The following is a 24,480-nucleotide window of genomic DNA, read 5'->3' as shown; positions in this document are numbered from 1 at the left end:
TTTAAAAGTATAAAACTCTCATAGTTAAGAAAAATAGAATTTTCCCATAAAGAATTGCAGCCTAAGATTGAGTCAATCGATGCTCTTGGCGACAAATTCCACGCGAAGGCTCTAAATTTAAAATTTATTTATAAAAGAAAAATGTTTCTTATCCAGTCTAAAAAATTTCCTTCTTAGAATGTTTTATTGCGTTACTGATGAGTAGAAATATATTTTCACCCCCATTCCCGTATAATCCCGATTGTGTGAAGAATTCTTATTTCAATTTTTGAGATAAGTAATGAATATCATCAAGAACAAGTTTAGCCGTGGTTAAAGATTACGCCAATGGCGGGGAGTAAATTTCATTGAGCACATAGCGACGCTTGGCGTCGGCGTCCATTGTGTCCCCTAACCTCTGGGTGTACTGCAAATAGCGCGAGAGCTATGCTATGCTGAGCATCGTGCCGGTCGGTCGCAATGAGACCAAATAGGATGTAATGCCTGCTATTCATTAAATCCCAGTGATGCAAATGCCACGCCGGGTCATGCAATTCTGATAGGATTTTTCCAGGACTCTTGACACTAGCTCCATCCATAAACCAACATACATATCCTATACCATATATCACAATCCATCATATTCAAAATAATAATTTGGGTGGTATGATATCCGTCCCTTAAAAATAATAAGAAATTGCGTTCGACTGAATTTATATAAAAGTTTATTCTTATGTTGATAAGTTAGAATGCAATGAGACATATTGCATAGAGATTTAATTATGTTCGAAATGTGTCCGAAGTTTTTAGCTCGCTGGAAGTTCATAGGGTGAGATTCCGAACGAAAAGAGATCTTGATGGAGAGCCACCATAATTTCTCAAGGAGGACACTCTACCGATACGAAGGGTTCGCGCGAAGGAAGATTCGCTCTTGTGTCTTTAAATCTTTTCGACGAGTGCAGCTTCTTTGCATCGCAGACTATTTTCAGAGCGGGGCTATTTTGGGAGAGGGGCCTCTCGATAATGGCTGTTTTGTTAACAATGGAAATACATAAGTCAAAATTAATTCTAGAGCAAAACTTTTCAGTTTCGATAGAAAAAATCCTATTTCTTTCATTTAATTCAGTTTCAAAGTTTCTAAAATAAGGTTTGGTTCATATTTAACCCTTGTTGTGCACACCTCGCTCCTGTGACTCATTGTGTACATGGGGTTTTTCCCAACCCAGTCACTTTGAAGGTGAATTACAGAGGCACTATTAGTGCTTTGGACTTTAAAGGAAAAATATTAATTTATTTTGACATTTTAAAAACTATATTTAAGTCGCAGGTTTTTATATATAATTATTAAGGTACATGTAAAATTAAATAAAAATTATCATAAGTATTAACCCTGCATATACATAACTTATTCAATGTATGCGCAATCGACACACAAAGGTGTGCGATGCGAAGGGCACATTTAAAAATAGAAGGATGAAAATAATCATGCTCGCACTTCGCTATTATTACTATTCACTCACTAATAGGCAACAAAAAAAATTAATAAAATAAAAAATTAATCACAGGAATGTACCTACTATGCACTTTGGGTGGAAATACCCCATAATCTCGGAACGTCTTCTTTGCACTGTTTCCAAGAGCACTTTAAAGTCGAACGGGCGAAACTATGTACAGCGTAACTATACCTAGATGGCGGCACTGGTCTCAATTCGTATTATAAGTATTCGAAAATCGCACTTAAAAATTGACTGGGGTGTTTCTTACCCCATGTGCACACTAAGGGTAAATATGTAAGTACCTCCTCAAGCGGTATAACATTTTTTTTAAGTTGTCGCTGACAAGGGAATTAGTACATTTGAAAAGAAAGTTTAAAGAAATATTTGTATGATATATCTCAGATTTCGCAGATAGACTATATACTGCCCTTTAACTTTAACATAAATTAAAATTGAGGAATGTTGATGAAAGTCTATATTCCAAAATCGGCTGGCTGTCAACATTGCCGGATTTTCGTGAGATTTATAAATCCCACCAGAGTAGCTGTTGGCGCCACTGCAAATACCGTGTCGTTTAATCGCTTCTCGAGGTGCGAGGAGATTACAAATGAATCTGCGTGAGACGTTTCAAGATCCGCGGCGGCAACGACTCGCTTAGTTCTGGGCATTCCTTGAATAGCTGGATCATTTAGCCGCTTTGCATCATCGGCGACTGTCGCCACGGCAGTTGTGAGGGGCGAGAATAGCTAGAAAATTTACCGATATGTCGTAAGAAATTTCTGTCGTGCTTAGCACTCGCAAGGAAAATGTCTCGTTTTCAGTTGATAAGTTTAATCTTGATATAGTTCATATGAAAGACAATTTTCCGCGCCAAAATCCCAAGCAGCATACACTTTACGATTATTCTTATTTCTTAAGCTTTCAGGGTAGCCACTGCACCAGGAAATTTCCGGTAATTTTTTAGTCAGAGAAAAAACCAGGAATTGAGAATTACAGTGAAAGTCTTTAATAGCCCTCCCTTCTATATCCCTTCCGAGAATTGACTTCGCGCCGCAGGTAGGTGTATCAGGAGCTGCGTCGGGTGCGCAGGGTCTCCGTTTGTCACTCAGGCGTGAACAAACAAAAGCGGATCAGGCTATAATGAGCTAGTTCCCACCCACTGTCAGTCCCAAAATCGGCACTATAGAAGAGTTTCCCCGTAATTAATTTTCCGAAAGGGAATTTGTTAAATTCTTAATTTTAGGAGAAAAACTTTATCGTAAAAAATAATGTGAGATTGAAATTTAAATTTCATTTAAAATTAGAAGGAACTTTTTTGAATGAAACCTTTGTAATAAGAACAAGTTTTACAATAGGAAATACCTGAACGATTATAAATTCACTACATTCGAAATTTAATAGACTCAAACCAAATTTTGAGAATTGGAAAATTATAAATTACAAACGGTACAAGATATGTATTGTTTAAATGAAGCATTAAAAACTGCCTATTTTAGAAATTATACAGTTTACAATTAAAAATGAAAATTAAATTTGAAAAAGCTGTCCAGTTTCGAGAAAATTAATTAACTATGTGCTATCCTTAACAGCATTCATCCTTTGTAAATTAGATATTTTCAATCGCTTAAACTTGTACATTTCGAATCTGAAAATGCAATTTTTTAGTCTGTCGAATTATGACTGATTAAAAACAGTGCAATTGTTACATTTTCGTTTTTAAACGCAACCAATTTATGATTTTACCAAATGAGGTTTGGAAAGAGACACTTTTTCGAATATTTCAACTCATAAAATATTTAATTTTAAATATTTATATTTGAAAATGTTTAAAACCCTTAAAAACTTTCAAAACTCGAGAATTTGTATCTGAGTCTGGGGTGTATAGCGTGTTCAGTTCCATCCTGTAAAGAGGTAAATAATTAATTAAAAATATATCTAATCAAAACAAAATATCTATTTAAAAAAATGTAGCAGAGTTTCCTGACTGGATTTTCCCCGGGTGTTTTCCCCAACATAAAAATTTTACAACTTATTATTCAGGAGGGCTGTAAGAGGGCAGGTATGGTTTCAATCTCGAGAATGGCATTATGGTTATGTTGCTTCCCCATTAAGGTTTTGGTTTATGTCGTCCGTTTTATGAGATTTCCGATAAGGTGCCCTATAAATTTTAACGTCCCTGCTGAGATCAGAGGCTCGTGTCTTACCTTTGGGTTTGGTTAATAGGTTCTTTCGTATTATAGAATTTTAATTGAAAAAGAAATATTCTTTAAAGATAGATTCTGTGTTATTTAATTGTAGTTAGGTGGAAGTATAGTCATTGTTTCTAGATTTTTTCCTTTATTATGTTGTGAGTTAAGACAAGAATGTTTATTCTTTTCCGATCTGTAATCTACACCAAGTTGATTTCTAGATTTCCATTTTCATCAGCAGTTCAATAGTTTAGATTAATTAGTCCACTGCAATGATAAGTTTCTTTTAGAGCATTCTTTAATCCATAATAAGTGACGATTTCCCTCAGGATGATTCATGATAAATAGTTTCATCGGATATTCTCTTATTTTTGTTTTGCTGCAGAACTATTAGATTGTATCCTTGCGGATATTTCCATAACAACATTCAACTGGTTTTCGTGATTTTCTAAATATAATTATTGATCAATTAAAAACTGGAAAACATAGAGCTACAGATTGCTGACGTTTGTGGTCTACAACAAGTAATTGTTCCTTGAAATTGGGTCAGTGTACAATGTTTCTTGTGCCTTTCGTATCTGTAGTTTCTTGTCTTATTATTAGACTTCTCTTGATATGAATTTCCAGTTCTCCTGCATTATTGATTTTGTTAAACAGCCTTTTTCTCTTCTTTACAGTTGAATGTTCACCAAAGATCCTTGGAGGCCGCTGGACTGGAACTCTGCGGTGTAGGGGGCAGTCTTCCTCAAGGTCAACCAAGTAGTACCGGTTCGATAGGATCAGCACCAAGTCCTGCATCCCCCAGACCCACACCCCAACCAAGACAACCCCTCGCAACCACCACTTCGCAGTCTTCAAGGACACTCGACGATGATAGATCGACAGACGGTCAGTTTATCTTCTTGGTTACACTTCAGTGAATCCTATAACTAATACTCCCAAAAGAATTAGAGTCTATGACTTTTTAGATTATTTTCTTTAGTTTCTGTTAAATAATCATTAGCTAATATTAGCATCTTAAATTTGAACTCTAAAATAGTTTGAAATTAATCGAGTAAAGTAAGCCAATGACTAGTTTAGAACAAAGCCAAATAGTTTTGAGTTGAATTATCAAGATCTAAAATCAGATAATTATTCCAGCAGTAGGTGGTGGAACAGCGGCAGAAGATTCGGATGATGGTGAGAGTAGAGCACAGTATGTTAGTGCAAACTGTGTGGTTTTCACTCATTACCGAGGAGATGCAGCAACCGAAGTGGATGAACACTTCCATAGAGCCCTCCAGCAGGATAATAAACTAAAAGGTGAGAGTCTATTTTATTTTCGCATTGCTCAGGTTTTGGTGTCTTTGGGTGGCATTTTTCTGGGGTTTAAGACTATAAGGGGACATAGTAGTAAGAACCTAAATAACAATTGTAAAATATATTTTACTATTCAAGCTGATTTAACAATCGAAGCCGGGAAAGGTTGTGTTGATAGAGGAACGTAAGATTGCCAAATGGGAAATAAAAGACCAAATTGAGGAATTAAACTTGATAGAGCATCTTAAATCTATAAGAACAACTAAGGATATCCCTAAGGATATGTTGCCTATTTTTTAAAAAGCTAATATAAAACATCACTTTGTCACTCTCTCAGTGAAATATTTGTATCTCTATGGTAACAACAATCTAGCAAAGTAGAGGTTTTCCCTCATGCAAGACGAATGTGGACTTTGTTGCAGAAATCAAAGCTGGACAAGTTTTTAGCGTCTGTCGTTGGACCGACTCGTAGTAATAAAGTGCGCCATTAGCCTCGACAACGCTAACAAGCACCGAAACAATTGTTTCACCGTCGTGTTTCAAGAGTTAAAACCCAAACTGCTCGAGCGAGTAGAAACGTATGGGGTGGACGTGAAGGGAAAGGAGGAGGTAGGGTGTTACAGGGGGTTTGGCAAGTGATCAGTCTCGCGGCTATATCGGTGTCGTTTAAGGCCGCATTTATCCCGCCGCTACTCAGGATCAGTTCACTAGCCTGCTTAGAATTCAAGACAACACGACCTAATTGTTATGTGCCTTGCACCTTCTCTTCCTCCTCTCCTCTCTCTTCATCTATCTCTCTCGCTTTATCTTTCTACTCTCGCCACCTCGTCTCGGCCGCATCCTTCTCCGCGGTTTACGTTGCTACAAACTGCCACCAAGGATGGGTAGGAGAGGTAAATTAAGAGCTTCTCTCCCTACGAGAAGCAGATTGAAGTAAGTAAAGCTGAGAGGCACGAGAGAGAGAACGAAAGGAACTTGGTACTCTTGGTAGACGATTTTAGACGTGAAATGTCGAGTACGGAAGATACATGGACAGAAGTAGATGACTACTGTTGGAATAGTATTGCATTCCTGAAAGAGGGTTCACAAGGTCTCGTTGATTAGGACAGGTGCCATCGTGAAGGCACTCGATGTGGTTCCGACCTCTGTGAGAAAGTTGGAGATGGGATTATCGAAAGGTCAGTCGATCTTGTTTGAATATAAAATACGAGTTAAGGCTGAAGGAAGGTATTCTGATAGTTAATGATCATATTGATGGGAGTGTTTTTGTTTCTTGACGAATGTTTTTAACGAGTCAATATTTGTAAACAGTAAATAAGGAAGGAGAGATAAGTTTTAAAAGAAGGTTAAGATAGGGAGAAAACAAGAAAACTCGCACTGATGACGTAGAGATTAACATTTGATAATAAATTTAACAAAATTTTAATTCAATTTAAATGCTAGAAGTAGTTGAGTTAATCTTGGAGATTACACAAAGTATTTAAAGGAATATATTCTCGACGACTTATGCACTATTAAAAAATTATTAGATTACATATTTTTCTGAAAGCAGTGTGGCTCAGACGGTAGCGTGCTACCAGTATAGTCGAGATGTATAGCCTCAAATCTCCATCATAAGATAATAAACTATATGCAATTGCGAAAAGTTTTAAACTTTTTCTTTGCTTGCTTATTATTCTTCTTTGAAATTTTTCTTAATGACCTCTTGTTTTCAATTTGCCAAGTTTATTATTTTATTTATTTGTTAAATATTCTTCACAAATCTTTGCTTCGCTTTTCCCCATCTCCTATTTTTGATTTCCTTTTGTCTATTTTACAATTTCCATTGCTTATTCTCTTTATCTTTCTTCATTTTTTGTTTCTGGCATATGTTCTATTTGTAACCAATTGCCATTTTACACTTGATAATTTTTATTTCTGTTCTATTTTATTCTGTTTCTCCTGTTTCTTCTCCGTCTCTTCTGAGCCCTCTATTTAAGTCAACTCCTGTTTTCCTTCTTATTCCTTACGCTCCCCAAATGAACACGGCTTCCACCTATATCCATCTTATCATTGTCCTCTTTCCTCCTTTTCTATAATCCATCTCAGATAGAGACGCGCTGAATGCCTTCGTCTTCTCCGTTCATCACCAGCACCCGTACTCAAACTAAGCTGCTACCAACAGTCTGTTTTCCTTCCTCCTGCGAACGCCCGGTACGTGCTCCTTCCCTCATTCTCCTTTCTGATTTTCGTACTGGCTGTGCTTGCACTAAATTTTCTTTATTCTTTATCCTCTTTCTGTTCATAATGTTTTTTTTCCTTCACTAGCGTCACCCGTATCTGTCAAGATTTTCCTCTTTTCCTTTCGTTTCTCTCCTTCTCGCTTCTTTCTTAGGCTTCTCAGCTAACATGAAAACCTGCACTCGCTGTTTTTTAAAGTTAATTTTCTCTTCCAAAACCATTTTCAGTTTAACACTTTCACTTGCACTATGTCATCGTATTAACCTCTACCTCTTTCTCACCCTTTAGAATCCATATCTACCTCACAATCCTTGTAATGCCTACATTTCTTCACACACTCCATCTGAATGATAATTTCCCCACTTTATTATTGTTTTATATCATTGTTTCTTATTTTTTAGTCTTATGTATTATGTATAATTTTAAGTTTTCATGTCATTTATCCTTTTCATACATTATTTAAAAGTTATTCTTTTATCTTCTACCATTTTTCCTCACTTGATCTTCATTATACCCAGCTCCCTAAGCTGCAATGTATTTGTTTGCGTTACAGTTTGACTAGGAGTTTTTTGAAAGAAAGGATCGAGGTGGCCACTTTTCCTTACACCGTCTTAAAATGCATAATAGTTTAAAATCTAGTCACCTAGAAATGATTACCGAAGAACAGCAAAATTTGGTTTGCTAATTTGTCCAGAATTTGTGTGCAAACAGTTCCATAAAAAAAGTAAAGGTAACCTGCCTTTGCAGCCTGAAACATAATTTTTTAAATAAAAAATAAATAAATTAGTTTAAATTTTCTTTCCACAGTAGCAATTAATTTCATCAAAATCTTTCTTGGACAGGTTTCAGCATTTTAAAAAAACTTCATTTGGATTACTTATTACTTTTTTATTTTGTTTTTCTGTTCCTGCTCACTTTTTTGATTTATTTAATTTACGCCTAATACTTCAATTTTTTTGTTTATTACACTATTAATCCATTTCCTTTTCGGGGTAGGCGTGACTCTCTCGGTGAGGAAGGGAGTAATGTGAGGAAGGGATATAGAATTTTTAGATTGATCCAGAATTATCGTGTTATTTATTTAAGTAACAAGTTCGTTCCGCAATACTGCTCCGGCTGAGATTGCTGATCAATCTCTCTACCAATTACCGCAAGTGAAGATCCTCACAAAATCGTTATGTGAGGTTCCCCACTTGGGCCCATAGTGCCCAAGGTCTTTTGTTTCATGCATCATTCACTCTACTGCCACTTTTTTATTAACTATTTATCGCCATACTTTTCTTTTCTGGCATACTTCTCTAGCTTCTTTTACTTCCATGCATTTTTTCATGCAGGCTCTCGTGTTTCTGTAACTTTTTATGTCTCTTCTAAATTTCCCATGTGTCTACTAACGTCTCTTCTGCACCACATTCTTTGAGAATTGTCTCGTTACTCAAGTTGTCCATCAGAGTTTTCCCGCATATGAGGCGCAAGAATCTCATGTCGCCCGTGCAGAAATTGCCCAACTTATTCTCGAGTTCCGATCTGGGTCTGGTCGGATTTTCTACATGTGGTCGCAAGGGGGCAGATGGTGTGGCTCACGTCAGAACCACGTTAGGTCGGGTTAGGTTAGACAAGATTATGTCAAGTTTTCTGTTATCTTCGTGATATTGTTTTTCTTTCATAGAACTCAAAATGCCAAAAGCAAAAAGTAGATTGCGAGTTCGGAATCACAGAATTGTTGGTGAGATTTCTTATATCCGCAGTGAAGAAAAAGGTAAGCTTCAATTCGCTAGAATCAACATCACAATTCATTTTTATCTTCTGAAGATTTCCAGCAGTGTATTCGCGAAGCCGTCGCCATTTTGAGCGCATTTACTATTTATGTTAATAAAAAAGTGTTATCCAGCTTTCTAGAATTTTATATTTTGTTGCTGATATTATGAAAATAGAGATTGCCTTATACCAAATGTATGAATTTCCGGATTAGTAACATTATAGATTAAATTCTTTTTTTATTTTCTCAAACATAACCTCACTTTTTAAATCTCACACCACGTGCCCCATATGCATTAGCCAAACAAAAATCATTCCAAAAAAATATTAAGAAGATTCGATAATATTTACAATTAAAATTCATCTTTGTGTGCGTAATAGCTCTAAATTTGAAAATTGTTTGTCAAAGCATAACAGTTTTCTTCAAAATGGCAACTCTTTTTAATAAATTCAATCAATACAAACAGATAATGTTATGCAGAATATTGAAAATGAGATATAATGTATAATGATATATAATGTAGAATGTTGAAAAATTGAAGTTTTGTAAAATACGAAGTTGAAAAAAATATTATTATACAAACTTTTTAAATTTTACGAATTATAGAAATAAAAAATTAAAGGGGTCATGTCTGGGTCAGGTTGGGCCCTCAATTTGGATGCCCAGATCTGTACCCTGTCGGGTAAGAAGTTTCATTTACGGTCTGGCGCTAGACAGATTATCCTATTGGACCCACATTTTTCCGATCAGGGCCCGATCAGAGCCCCACCAAAATTTCGGCACGGGCAATTGCGTTAATTTTACTCTCATCTTTTTCTTGTTAGGTCCATGTCTCGCTACCGTGTATTGCAGTCGGTACAAATATAGAATTATGTATTGCCATTTTAGCTTTATTTGATATATTCTTACTTCTGATAAGGGACCTTGTTTTACCAAGAACCTTCTTACCTTCGTCTATGCGTCTATCTAATTTTTCATCTATTTCTTCTGCCCTGGTAAATAAGCTACCAAGGTATACAAACTTATCAGCTTGTTAAATTCACTCATCATTCAATATAATATTGCATAGTGTTTTCTCACTCTTTCCTTCTAACACCATAGTTTTTGTTTTATTTGCGTTGATTTTTAGGCCCATGCTCTTCATGCTTGCATTCAGTTTATTCAACATTCTTTGCAAGTCTTCGATTGACTCTGCCATAACAACCTTATCATTTGCGAACGCTAACACACGTACCCTTATTGTTTCGAGATCCACACCCTCTTCGTCGAAAAGAGTTATTCTTAAATACTTGTCTACAAATAATATAAATAACCATGAAGACATAACGCTTCCTTGTCTAACTTCTTAAATAATATCGAAAAAATCACTAAATTTCCGATTTAACCATATACTCGCTTTGCTACTCGTACACATTGTTTTTATAGCTTGTAGGAGCCATCGATTGACTGCGTACTCTTTCAGGACTTCGCAAAGTTTACTTCTATCTACCTTGTCAAAAGCTTTTTCTAAGCCAACAAATGCACAGAAAACTTTTTTTCCTACTCTCAAATTTTTGTTCTGTGATTTGCCTTCAGCTAAATATTTGATCCGCACATGACCTTCCTGGCATAAAACCACTTTGAACACCCACAATCTTTTCTTCTGTTATTTTCATCGCCCTACAAATAAGGATTTTTGAGTATATTTAACTTACGGCACTTAATAAGCTGATCCCTCTGTAATTATTGCAGTCGCTTTTATCACCCCTTCTTTTGTATATTGGTACGATAATCGCTTTTTTCCAATCGTCTGCGACGTCTTCCATCTCTTCCGTCGTGTATATTTTTCCTCCATTATTTTTTGTTTCTCTTGTATTTCTTCAATGATTTTTTTTATTTTGTCATTATTAAAATACATTCTTTTCGTTTAACAACACAATTTTATTTGTACAGAATACAACAAATATACTAATTTACATAAAGATACAATTCGTGAAAATTGATGTCTTCAGATGTTAATTTGAATCATTAAACTGACCCTAAGAAATTCTTAATTTTAAAAACTTGAATATCCAAATTTATATTATTTTAAATTTTCATATTTACTAGAACTAGATCATATACATATAGAAACTATATAGTATTAACTTATTCACTTCATCATTCTCCTTATAAAATATTTATAAACATCAATACCCGCACCATTACTCATAATTTCTGATACGAGATTGCGAATGCTGAAAGAATTCTGAATCGCTTAAGAAGATTGTGTCAGCAAAGTGATACCCCAGGACGATAAAATGATATCCAGGGGCGTTTCTCGTTCGGACATAAATATCTCTTCGCGAATACACTCTCACGTCAGTTGAGCTATATCAAAACAGTAATAACGTTGAAGCTAGGAAATTGAGCGTATCGTTCTGGTCGGTAGCGTCAAATTAGCGCCCAGCCAGGTCTCGTTTTTCCTTCTCATTCTCATTTTTCCCTCATTCAGTCCTCCTAATTTCTTTCTTTTTTTATTCTTCTCTCCCTTGGGATCTCCTACTCATATGACTCCTTCTCTTTTTGTCTCGTTTCGACTTGGTAAGGCAAGAGAGCAACATTGCTGCAATTACTTGTCATGCGGACGCCACGGCGTCTTCAAAGAGACGCTTGGGCGACAACGCTGACTCCGACAACGCTCTAAATCGGAATAACAAGCCATCCAGTTGCAGCGTCACATCAATCTGCTCTGGTTTACGTTTTGACGAATCGGAGCATAGCTCGTGGCGAGACATCTTAATAAAAGTGATTCTCGGATTTCTGCCATGGAAAGTTTGTTATGGGCTCCATTACTCAGGAAATATGAGTCTTTGTATTTTTCTGATCGATTTCACTGGTCAACACAATGCGACCATTGACCTAGGGTAGGCGGCATAGTACTGGCATGCTAAGGAACAGGTATGCAGCAAAATGAAAATGTAAAATCAGTTGTCGAAGATTCGGTTCTGTGAATGAGTGTAACTGCCCCCCCCCCCCCAAATTGACACTTCTGATACTATGTTCGTAAGTATAGTTTAGATGCCTCTAAATAACAAATTTTTGGCTGAAAATATTTTTTTAAAAAGTATATGTACTGTTCCTGAAGGCAGTTATCTAACCTTGATAATTATTATATATTTTTGTTGGTAATTTGTATTTGAATTTCCTGAACAGATGAACTTTGAATTCATTGTTTTGCTCTCAAGCTCACCGTTAAAGTCATGGTAGACACTGTTTTGAAGGCTTAACCGACGCATTGCGTCATAATAAAAGTTTTGAAGTACCTTGTGGACAATTTTAAGCACAGGTAAAAAGACTGGACTCGAAATTTTATTAAAATGTCATAATCGGCCACTCGGCCGAACAAGTGCTTAATTCCGCCTGGCTGAACTTTGGGTACGATATTGGCCGATCTAAGGATTTTTGTTGTTGACCACAGGTGATTTATGTACTTTTTTACCGAATATTTGTTTCCTCACTGAACTGTTTTCTTAATGAAGATCATATGTGCAAGATAAATTAGAAAATCTATAGAGTTGTCTCTGACACGTTAGAATATTGTACTTTGAAATGTTCATGTAAACTTTACCGTTAAATACGGAGGTAATCTTAAGTGAAATTCAAGGAATTATTAATGACATTCAGGTGAATTCATAGAAATTCAACAAAATTCAAGGATTCCTCCAAAAATCTAACAAGATTAATTTTGTTTAATTTGATCATGCAATTTTGAGAACCATTGAAATGAAGTTTTCTAGCTGAGATGAGAGAATTATAGTAAAGATTTGAAAAATTATGATTTTAGTTAGTATTAAGTTTTTCCATGCGACGCATTCAAAATTATAAAACTTCTTCCATGTCTTTCTGGAGGGAAGACATATGAAACGTCCGTAGTCTAAGCTGGAATATTCTTCAAGCAAGTTTCCAACTTTAGCCACGCTGCTTTTTGTAAAACATAATCAAAGAGATAGATTATTTATTGATTTACTGTAATCATGACATATGATTTGCTTATGAGATCATTCTTTTGTTAAATTTCGGATGATGAGTACCTAATTTTATGGTATTTTCATTTCTATGATTCCAATTTGAGGTATCAGAATTTTTAGCTCATTATCTTAATGTTTTCTTCTGAATTTTTTAGAAGGCCATAAGTTTTAAATATTGAATTTGTATTTCGAATAAAATACTACAATGTTAAATCTCTAGTTTTAAAAGGGCCTCACTTTTTATTTTAATTTATTTTAATGAATGATCCTACGCTTACTTTAAATGACGTTTCTTCAAATTTCATTTCATCTTCTGAAATCATTTTTTGAAAAGATTCCCATGGAAATTTCAGGTTATGAGTAATCAATTTGAAATCTTTAGTTCTGAAAGGGCATCATTTTTAAATCTGAAGCATTTTTTTATTCGAATTGGTTCAATTTTTAAGGCTTTTAATTCCAAATTGTTTAACTATTCTCTCTTTCTATTTCAACTGCATCATATACTAGAAACTGTAACCGTAGATTAAAGCTATCATTTTCAACTATTACTGTTATTTTAGAGTTGTATGATTTTGAATAATATAAAATTGAATTTCTCATCAAATTAAACAAATTTTAAACCTTGTTTCCGTTTCCGAAGTTGGTTTTAGTTTCTTATTCACCTATATAGAAACAAAACTTGTATTTATTATAATAATTATAATTCAATTGTCAACGTTTTCAAATTAAAATTGTTTAATTTTGAACAATTCAAATTTTTTTAATTGTTCAATTTATAACATTTCTGATGAAAATTTTTTTATAAATTATAATATATCTAATTTGAATTGAAATAATTGTACTATCTGTAAGTATTCAAGAACACAGAATTCCATATTTTTCAGTTTCAATCGCTAATAGTTTTACAAATGTCGTTAAAGATTTCAATATGTATTATTTTAATTATGAGTTTTCAATTATTTAAAATTATTGTAGTTTTTTTAATTCTCAACATTCTTGAAAAAATTTGTTTAATTTTGAATATTAAACGCTTTAAAAAATTTCACCTTTTCAAATTAAGAACTGATCTACTTTGAAATTTGAATATTTTTAAACAAGGATTGAAAAAATAATATTTTGAATAACAGTACAGTTTTAAGGGATATTAAATACGTAAAATTGTTCATGACATATTTTTCCTTTGCTAATTTATCATTTAAATGCCTGATGATACATAGTATACCAGAATTTTATTTGAAGAAAAAAAGAATTCAAACAGATAAGCAATCTGCAATGTTAGAACGAAATTTTAAAATGCGAACCATGATTGGGAGTAGGTTTTAAACCAGTTCTTTCTCTATTGATCCTCTTCTTTGATTTCCTTATCTGAGCAAGCTTCCGCGGATAATATATCCTCCCTATCGACTACTGAATCGTCGAATCAAAAAATAAAAATCCTTCACCACTTCCGCGTTCATCAGAATTCAGGATACATCTGGTCGAATTTTATTTTCTGCATGTAACTTCTGATGCGCTGAAATGGTCCATTAATCCCGAAGGGCAGGTCCTCCTTATCGGGCGACATCTGTCGTGGCTGACCTTCGGCGAAGAGGTCTTGATGTAAACGTCGATCTACGGGAGATCAGGTTGAACCTCGACTCTACATTTCTACAAGACTCTTTCCTTCTTCCTTCAGCATCCCAGATCCCAGTTTCTTCTCTCTTTCCTTCACCATCCTCGTATATACGAGCAGCCTACCCGCGGCATCGCTGCCTTCGACACAGAAGAAAGCCGACTCCGGGGCCCGACACTCTGTTTCTTTAATTGCGTTAATAAATAAAGGACAGTCGGCTGGGCCTAGGACTTTCAGAGGCTCTGGAGGAAAAGAGAAGAGAGAGAAAGAGAGAGAGAAATAAAGGAGGAAAAAATGTGATTAAGAAAACGAAGGAGAGGGAACAAATTAGAAAAAGAGGTGATGAAGGAAGAGAGGGATGAGGATGAGAGAAGAAGATGAGAAATATGACAGAGATGTAGAAGAAAGAAGAAAAATGCAAGTGAGAAAGAGAGAATAAATAGGAGAAAGGGAATATGTAACGAAAGAGCGAAGGGATGAGCAGGAGAAAATTGATTAAAGGGAGAGGAAGAGAAGGAAAAGAAAGAGGCGAATAACAGAGAAAAGAGAATAGGCACATTGTTTACAATTTATACAGCAATTTCACTGTGAAATAAATGGGAGTAATTTGCATAAACATGTGGTTAATTTACTACAAATAAATATAAATTCAGAGAACGTTTGATAGGATATAAAATTAGTCTAGTTGCCGCTAACACTATGCACTAAGATGTCCCCCGAGATACCTTTTGTTTAAAAGGTCCAAAAAAGTCCTTTGATTACAAGTATCTTGATTATTTTTTCGAAATCCTAGTGACTTTTTAATTTCAACAATTTATTTTTCAAATTTCATTATTTAATATAAAAATAAATTGTCTAAAATCATTGTTATTGTTTCTGAAAAAATTTAACTTTTTTACCTCTTAAACTGGCTTGGATGATTTTTTATTTAAAAATTAAAATTCTAGATGATTTCCTCTTAAAAATAACAATTTCTTAAAAAACAATTCGCGGAGAGATCTAACCTCCAAATAGATAATTTACAAGTTAAAATTTTTTCTCAACAGTAGATTCTGGGATAAAACTGTGAAAATATAAATTTTCTTTAAAAAAATGTTTTCACAAAAACGGATCAAGGTTTCCAAAAATTAACTACAGGTATAATATATTTAGAGATATTTTAAAAACAAGAGATTTGGATCTACAAGCAATACGGGCTCATTTTAAAATTAAATTTGTACATAATTTTGAGACACAGTGTACATCGGTAAGTGTTTTTACAATGATTTTTAGAAACACGTAGATAATTGAAATTTCAGCTAGAATTACCTAAATTTCAGTTGCGTTTCTGGAAAGTGCAAGGAGAAAAATATTTGCTACTTAATCTTACAGCACAGTAAGATTTACAGCAGATTCACTTAAAGTGAAAAGAAAAATTTATTTCGTGCCCAAGGAAAATATGATGAAAACTATTGATTTCTATTGTAAAAAACCGTCGCGAATATTCAGTTTAGTGTTTCATAACATGATCCACCGTAAAAAATATATTGTAATATCGCCAATCACAATTAAAGTTTAATCAGGTGAAATTGACCTGAAATATATTTAATAATATTTTTAAATGTATGCATAATCTGGTCTCAAAACTGATATCAAAAAAGTTTGAAGAAAATGAGTTTAAAACTTTTATCGCAACCTGAGAAAAAATCCAAGAATACGTTGCGTATTTTAATTTGTATATACATCGATGTAACTGGTAAAAACTTTTATAATTCGGAATAGAACTAAATAAATGAACGGTTCAAATATAAATTAGAGCAGGATAAAATAATTTGTTAACATTTTTTAGGATACCTTCGAATTTATAACTTTAGGGAAAATGTTAGTGTTTTTTTTAATTGACGTAACTTTCTCGTCTGGGGAAATTGATATTAAACTATTTATATACCCCCGGGAAATTTAGGCCAAAACGGTAGGTAATGAAAAGTATAAGGTCTTTTGACAAATAATGTTAGTTTATATAAGAAGATATAAAAATCAGAAAATACATAATATTTTAATGTTTTTATATTAATTTTGTTAGAGATTTCTTTTTTATTTTGAAAAAAAATCTTATGTTTTTTTATATTAGATCATTATTATTTCTGTTATTTTCTTTGTATTTAACTATGAAGTAAAGGTTTTTATTATGAAATGTGTAAGATCTCTTAAAAAACAATAATTCAACTTTAAATGCGTTCTCTTAAAATGATTGATTTTTTTTTATTTCGAAAATTTCGAAGGAAAGTTTATCAATGTTTAAGTCTTTTAATTTGAAAGTCTTTAATACTTACAACAGATATTTATTTCAGATCCTTCGGACTGTAAAAGTTAAAATCATAAGGCTCTGAAGATTATATTTACAATATTAGGCTAAGGTTGATACGATGAAACTATGGGTTTTTAACATTTTTTAACCCATCATTGCTTGTAGTGAAACTTAAAACAATTTTAAAACCTTATATTTAAACCAAATAAGTTTGAATATAATCTTAAATTATTGCACAATTTTCAATACTTCCAAATTTAAATTCTTAATAATTTGATTTCATCGAATTATTAAGTTTCTATCTGATATTTATTCAATTGTTAATTTTATTTAAATTTTGTTGCAATTTTGAACGCCGCGAGTTTGAAAACATACGGTTTAAAAGTTTTAATTCCAAAATTTTAAGTTTTACATCACTTTTCATTGTAAATTCTTTAACTTAAATATTCTTTGTATAATAACACAATCTTAAATATTGTATTTCGATATATACTGTCCCACTATGAAGGCCTTAAATTATTCAATTTTACATGCATTCAATTTGAAATTGATTGCTTTTTCAAGTTGTATAATTATTGAATCTCAATTTTTAACATTTTAAATGTATTAATTTTTTATAATAAACGCTTTAGGACTTTCAATTCTGTTCATTTATTAAAGATTGCTTTACTTTGAATGTTTTTATTTTGCAATTCAGTTTTTAATACTTCTTATTTCAAATTATTCACTTCAAAGGTGTGAAAAAATAGATAACTGACCAAAAAATACAAAATAAGTGAAGACGAGAAGAAATAAGTGATCAAGAGAAAACAGCCTAAAAAAGGGAGAATATGTAAAGAAATGGTCAGAAGGGGAGAATCGATAAAAAAGGAAGGTGAGAAGGAGAGAATGAGTGAGAGACTGAGAAAATAAAAGGGAGGGGGGATATGGAGGAAGGTAAATGCGCTATCTGGCATCGTTGGTAAGCAAATCGCAATATTTAACGCGATAGTTAGCTCTGGTGTCCTCGGGACTTGGGAGAGAATGACTTGGCCTCGCGCAGCCAATCCCTGCTGGCCAGTTGCGGTGGACATGGCTAAGAAGCATATTTTAGAGCCGGGGACTTCCCCTTTATCCCATGCCGCATTCCACCCATGAGAAACAATGCGGGCTGGCTTCTTTATACGGTGATGTGTCGTGGGTGGGTGTTACAGGGCGCTCGATACGCGTCCAAATTACAATATCGGGCCCTCGACAGCCACCTTGTACCATCGGGCCTGCAGCCCAAAAGCCAAATGAATTTCCTCGTCCCGTCGTTACTTTGTATCTTCATTGCGCGACAATCCCTTCCCGTCTGACTCTTACTATCCGTTTCTACTTACAAATATGCCCATTTTATTCAATAAATTAAAAATATTTTTTACAAATTAGGGGCCGTCCATAAACTATGTTACCAATTTTTAGGAGGAGGAGGGGGCACCAAAACCTATGGTAGATAATATAAAAAGGGGGGGGGGGCAGTGGAAGTATCGTTACGAACTTAGATTACATTTAGTACGATTTATGACGGTAATGTTCAATAATTACATAAAAAGAATGAAAATTACCCTTTTTTCTCGTTGTTCGCTTAAATGCGAACTGAATTAATAGATGGAAATGAAAAAATAGAACTATTTTTGTTTCAAAAGTCGACTATTATATGTATGGTTCGAAATTCATCTCGTTTGGTTAAAAACATCTAGAATATTAAGCAATAATTTTTTCTTATAAAAATGCAACTATTTGGTTCAAGATGAACTATTTTCTTAAAAATTCATTTTTTTATCGAAGGTTCATCTGTTTAGTTGAAAATCTAACTATTCCATTTTTAGAAAATTAACCTTCTTTGTTAAAAAATCCTTATGGGTTAAATGTTGAACTACTTTCTTTAAATTTAATTTCTTTTTTAAGATTTATAATTTTCGTTGAAAAGTAATCTCTTGGGTGGGAAATTTAACTACTTTTTTTGAAAACGTTTTTTTCACTGAGCATTAATTTTATGAACTAAAAATGTAACTATTACATTTTTTGGTGAAAATTGATATGTCTAATTATTGAAAATTAAACTGTTTTAATTCAACTGTTTTTTATTTAAAATAAAAATATTTGTTGATTGAAATATTACCTATTAAATTTTTTAATATTAGACTTCCCAACATTGAAAAATGTCAATAAAAGCCATAATAGGTTGAAAAGAAAATTTTAAACGTCCATAAGTGTATGATGTGAACCTTAGCTTAAACTTGTAAAATATAAACTTAAAAAGGACTTAGTGATTGTAATTTTTTCAGTTTGAAGGATTTAAAATAAAAAGCGATTGAATTAAAGACTTTTAAATTAAAAGGCTTTACCATTTTTCTTTTATTGAGAAGTAATATTTATTTGTTAAAAAATCAAGTACTTCATTTAATGTTAAACTCCTTTTTTAAAAATGCTTTTTTTAAGATTCATCATTTTGGTTGAAAATACGTATTTTCATCTTTTCGGCTTGAGCTCTTTGGTTAAAATTTAATTTTTTATGGTTAAAAATTATTTTTTTATCGAGAAACTAAAGAAACTTCATGTGCAAAAATTCATGTATTTTATTGAAAATTTATCTTTTTCATTGAGAATTCAACTATTTGATTTGAAAATTTGTAATATTTGGTTCTACTTATGGTAGAAAAGTCATTTTTATTGTTTGAAAATGAACTTCTTTGTTTAAAATTCAACTGTCCAAAATTTATAACGTGGTTTATTGATGGCCCCTTATCGATATTAAAGGGGTATTGTATGAAATATATTTGTAAGCTAGTCATATCCAAAACTTTTAAATAAATTATCACGCCTGACCAATGTGGGTCATTTCTACTTGCGAAGGTTCACACACACACACACACACACACACACACACACACACACACACACACACACACACACACACACACACACACACACACACACAAAATTTACAATTTGTCATAAGCACAACCGCAGGATTTCGCCGGGAGCCGGTGCTAATCTGAAAAATTGCACCCACTCCCAGCGAAATCGCTGTAAAATTGCAGCCACAACCACGTCTTACGACCGTGAGTTGGGTGGTTACAGTCTGTAACGGAATCAATACGACGATCCGACAAAAGTTTCGTGCACTCTAAGAACACGGAGCGACCCAAGGCCCAAATTTATGTCGTCAGTCTTGAAATCTCTTTTGTTAATTAATGAAGATTGGTACTTGATAAAATGGTTGTAATTTTTTAAAATAATAATTATTATCGTTCGCATTTAATCTCGAGACCGTGTTTTAGCCTACTTTCTTCAAGAGGTTTAAACACGTGTAAAACGTTACTTTTGTAAAAAATTCTTATATTTAAATTAAATATCTTTATTTGCAACTTTTTTTCGGTCCGTTAAACGGATTTATGTTGAGTAATTTGAAAAATGACGATGTGGATGTTGAAAAATTGAGTAAAGTATTAGTTTCCTTGAGTGGAAAGTATATAAAATGAACTTTCGAGTTACGTTTACGAATCGGTGAAGGTAGATTGGAGAGTAAGGTATAAAAAAGGAGAGGAATCTGGAAAGAAAAGAGATGGGATTCGCAGGACAAACTCCTGGCCTCGGAGTGGACCCTTGTAAAACATCTACGCGGTACCCTTCTGTCTCGCTGACCGTTTCCGTGGGATCGCCTTGTCCGATTATTTTCAACGGGGTTTAAAACCGAAATCCGCATTTTTCAGGAGTCTCCTCTCGCGAGCATCGATCCCTTCCACATAAATCAATCTAGCGTTAGGATCCTGATTGCGAAATACTCAGGGACGTAAACTGCTGATGAGAAATCTCAATGGGAACCAAAACTTTCTTTTTTCTTGCAGGAAAAATTAAAAGAAAAGGAATAAGGACATTAATCATTGTAATTCTTGCAGATTAAAAAAATTAAGTTGTTTAGTCAAATACTTTCACCATATAGCTAGTTTTTACTGCAACTTTTTATTATAATTTGTATTGTTTGTTTTTGTATACACGATTTGATTTAGATAATATAAATTGTTTTACCTGATTTTGAGTTTTTCAAATTACCATTTAATCTGAGTTTTATTCTCATAATTTTTATTTTACCGAATTGCCCTTGTTCATTATTTTCATTTTTCCAAATCATCATGTAATAGAAATCAGCGAATCAGAAATTCAAATAAAAAATTCTTAGCACAAATGGTAATTCGGTTAAATAAAAAAGGCCATATGAGTTTCGGCAAAATACGCATAACGAAAAGAAGAATTTGACAAATATTAATGCGCTTCATAATCTTGGTAATACCTTTGTTACAAATCGATTGATTTTCTGATTTTGATTTTGTTTTAGAAAATATTTCTCCAATGAACATGAGAAATTTCCCGCCCTCCTTTTGGAAAAGCCATCACCCTGGAGACGTTTACGAATATCCGACGGACCCATGGCATCCACACTATCCTCAGTATCATCATAGGTGTGTACAATTATTGTTTGATCAACAATTTAAAAACATTATTCACAACAACCCACAATATTCTAGAGAAGTCAAGAATGTCTTAGAAAACTCCAGAATATTAAAAAATTTCAAGATAATTTGATACTTTTTGGAAAATTCTGAAGCATTCTGAAATATTTCAAAATATTTTACCAATATAAAGAAACTTCTAGGACATTACAAAAAAAAGTAATAATTAATATCAATAAAGATCATTGTATAGTAATATTTACACCATTGAGAATAATCTAGAAAATTTAAAAAAAGTTCGGAATTTGTAGAGAATATTTAAATATTTAAATATTGAATATTGCAGAAGAATCGAATGTATTCAAAGAATTATAAAATGCGTAAAACTATTGTGCGGGGTTACAAGAGTTTACAGAAAACGATGGTCTAAAATTTTTTTCTGAGTTAAAATATTCTCTAAATATTGATAATTACAAATACATTTAATTTTATTCAACACTCAAAGAATTCTGATAACTATAAAAAGTTTAAATCTTGAAGTTTAAATTGTCAAAAGTATACAAACATTTAAAAATAAAATCCTGTATTGTTAAAGGATCTAGACTTTCAGAAAAATTTACAGTGATATTATTATAAATGTAAGCGAAGAAATATATACATAAGCTGAAGGTGAAAATTCCAGATACGAAAAATGAATTCGAAGTTAGTTTGGTATTTCTTTAATTTATTTTATGATTTTGGAATATACTATTATCTGTCCAAAAATATGGGACAAAGTACATGTTGAAAATGAAAGTCTTTCATATCCCAGGTCCGAGGGAAGCGATACCTTGTGTAGTGGTACCATTCACAGTACCAGGCCTAATTTTTGTTGCAGGTATATGGTACCCTGAAATTAGCATTAGATTCACACTTTGTTTTCACTATATGCGTACTGAGATAATTCTTGAAGAAAATTGCACATTCTTTGTTCCCGAAAATGGTGCATGTAGTGTTAATGAACAAAAATTTGAACTTAAATGTTTAAAAAATTATTTTCTTCTTCGGAAAATGCAAGATGCTTTTCGATTATAAAAGCAACCACACACACAGAAGGTGAACTTGCCTGTGCTACTTCGACTCCTATGTATAGGCCTTGATGTCACAGTCTCTTGTGAGTATTACCATTCCCCGGATAATCGGAAAACCCATTATATTTTCTGAAGAAAAAAATTAATTTTTAAGCATTTCAGCGCAATTTTATGCTTAATGGCACTGCATAAACCATTTTCACATGCCAAAACTATGCAATTTTCTTAAAGAATCATCAGCTTACGTTGTTTAGTTTTGGAGATGACACATCCGTATATTTTTGTTATTATTAACTTAATAACAAATTATTATTTCAGACTCTAAATTTTAACATTGTGCACGGAAAGGAACGAAGAAATTCATATATTTCTTGCAGATTCTTTTTAATTCATTTTCAGGAACTAACACCCATTCCAAGTTGAGTATTTTGAAATTATCGTAAGATAATGGAACTTTTTAAACTTTCATTCATCAGGTAATAATTGCTTATGAATAAAAATTTCAAACCTCTGCAGCAGTATAGGCAAAATCTTTAGCAATAACATATACTTTGTCTCATACTTCGGTTTTCTTCTGCTGAGATGTTTTCTATAATTTGTACGAAAATTAGGCTTCTATATTTTTTGGCCAGATAGTAACCATGTATTTGGTTGAAACTACCAGTAAGGAAAATTATATATCTAATTGTGAAATTATGAAAATTGATCCGTAAACTCTAAAATTTGGAAATTAAATTCCAAAAATGATTAATGCAGATTTCACTACACGTGCTGTATTTTACCTAAGACCACTATTCCAGGAATGTAAATTCACTATACAAAATTATGGTAAGAGTATGGTAAAATTGCTAACATATTTAACAGTGTGATGCAGGGAGGAACAAAAATAAATTTATTTCAAATTCAGAGAGGATTTTTAAAGTTGCAGTTTGTTACATACTTGGATTTTCTACAAAAATTTGTAGATAAAAGAATATCTTATGTTCGCTCATCCACCATAAGGTTCAAGATGATGAATAATAGGGATTTTTTGTTACTTTAGTATAAAGAGAAGAAGAAAAATCATGTTTTTACTTGATTAAATGATATTTTTCTTAATGGTAACTATTTTTTACTGATGAAAAGAATGTTAAAAGTTATTTATCACAGGTATAAATATTCCCCGAAAGCCACGCAGCAATAAACTAATTTCTTATACGCTGTGAATTGTCATTTAATTTGAATAAATTATCAACAATCATAGTTTTTTACCATGTAGAACTACTTTTTGTATACATTATTTTTTCAATATTATTAAAAATATATCTGAATTCTTACATTTGTAATGTAAAAGCAGTTGGTGTTATTGTTGTGCAAATATTTTCCTTTGTGTGTGTGGGGGGGGGGGGAATGAAATATTTTAGTTTTATATGGATACCTTACTTATTTTTGCTATCTTCAACTTTTATTAAAGAAACCAAAGTTGTCTGCTACAATTTTGATAGGATTTTTTACTTATTTTTTATTGATCGTTTTGAAATAATAAATATTATTAATATTATTATTTTTACTGAAAGAGTTAAAAATAGCCAAACAGGGAATGCATCCACCCAAAAAGTACAAATATTGACCCATTCCCAACAATAAATATTTGTTACAGTGAAAATTATTTTCCCAATAAACAACCATCCAAGAGGACTAAAATTTGCCAAAGTTTCTCTCTAATCGGAGAAATTTGATTTTCAAGTGAGAATTCTTAAAAAATAATGTCATATTTATGTATGCAAATATACTGAAAATTTTTTTTAGGTATATTACCTAGAATTCTTGCTTTTCCAACTAAAAAGTATCGCTGAATTTCGTCTTCCTAAATAGTTAGCTGTATTGAACAGATTTTCTTGGAGGTAAAATTTAGATGCAGTATCTAGAAAATTTACCTGTAATGTTTATATTTCTATTTCTAAACAAGTATAGGTGTCACACCTAATCAGGTTCAGCTAGATATTCTAGGTGAAAAATATAGCTCAACTTGACAGCCTATCTAGCTGCGTTTTCTGGCTGAAGTGCCTATAATTTTTTCTAGCTAATAGGCCGATATACCTTTAGGTATAATGACGCAAAAATATATC

The 24,480-nt window shown here is 32.9% G+C and overlaps 1 protein-coding gene across 2 annotated transcripts in view; it reads left to right on the top strand.

Moving 5' to 3' along the window:
• LOC117180305 (protein vestigial) overlaps positions 1–24,480 on the top strand; it is a 194,851-nt gene that overhangs the window by 122,917 nt on the left and 47,454 nt on the right. The window contains exons 2-4 of one of the 2 annotated variants that reach the window (XM_033372730.1): positions 4,342–4,552; positions 4,808–4,966; positions 21,188–21,311. In XM_033372730.1, the coding sequence (XP_033228621.1) occupies positions 4,342–4,552; positions 4,808–4,966; positions 21,188–21,311 (494 nt within the window). Of the gene's footprint in view, positions 1–4,341; positions 4,553–4,804; positions 4,967–21,187; positions 21,312–24,480 lie in introns of both variants that reach the window. The other variant, XM_033372729.1, reaches the window with a different exon arrangement.

The sequence above is a fragment of the Belonocnema kinseyi genome, chromosome 9 (assembly GCF_010883055.1).
Source record: "Belonocnema kinseyi isolate 2016_QV_RU_SX_M_011 chromosome 9, B_treatae_v1, whole genome shotgun sequence".
Classification (NCBI taxonomy): Eukaryota; Metazoa; Arthropoda; class Insecta; order Hymenoptera; family Cynipidae; genus Belonocnema; species Belonocnema kinseyi.
Note: the sequence above shows the minus strand (reverse complement) of the source record. Positions and strands in the feature narration are given on the sequence as shown.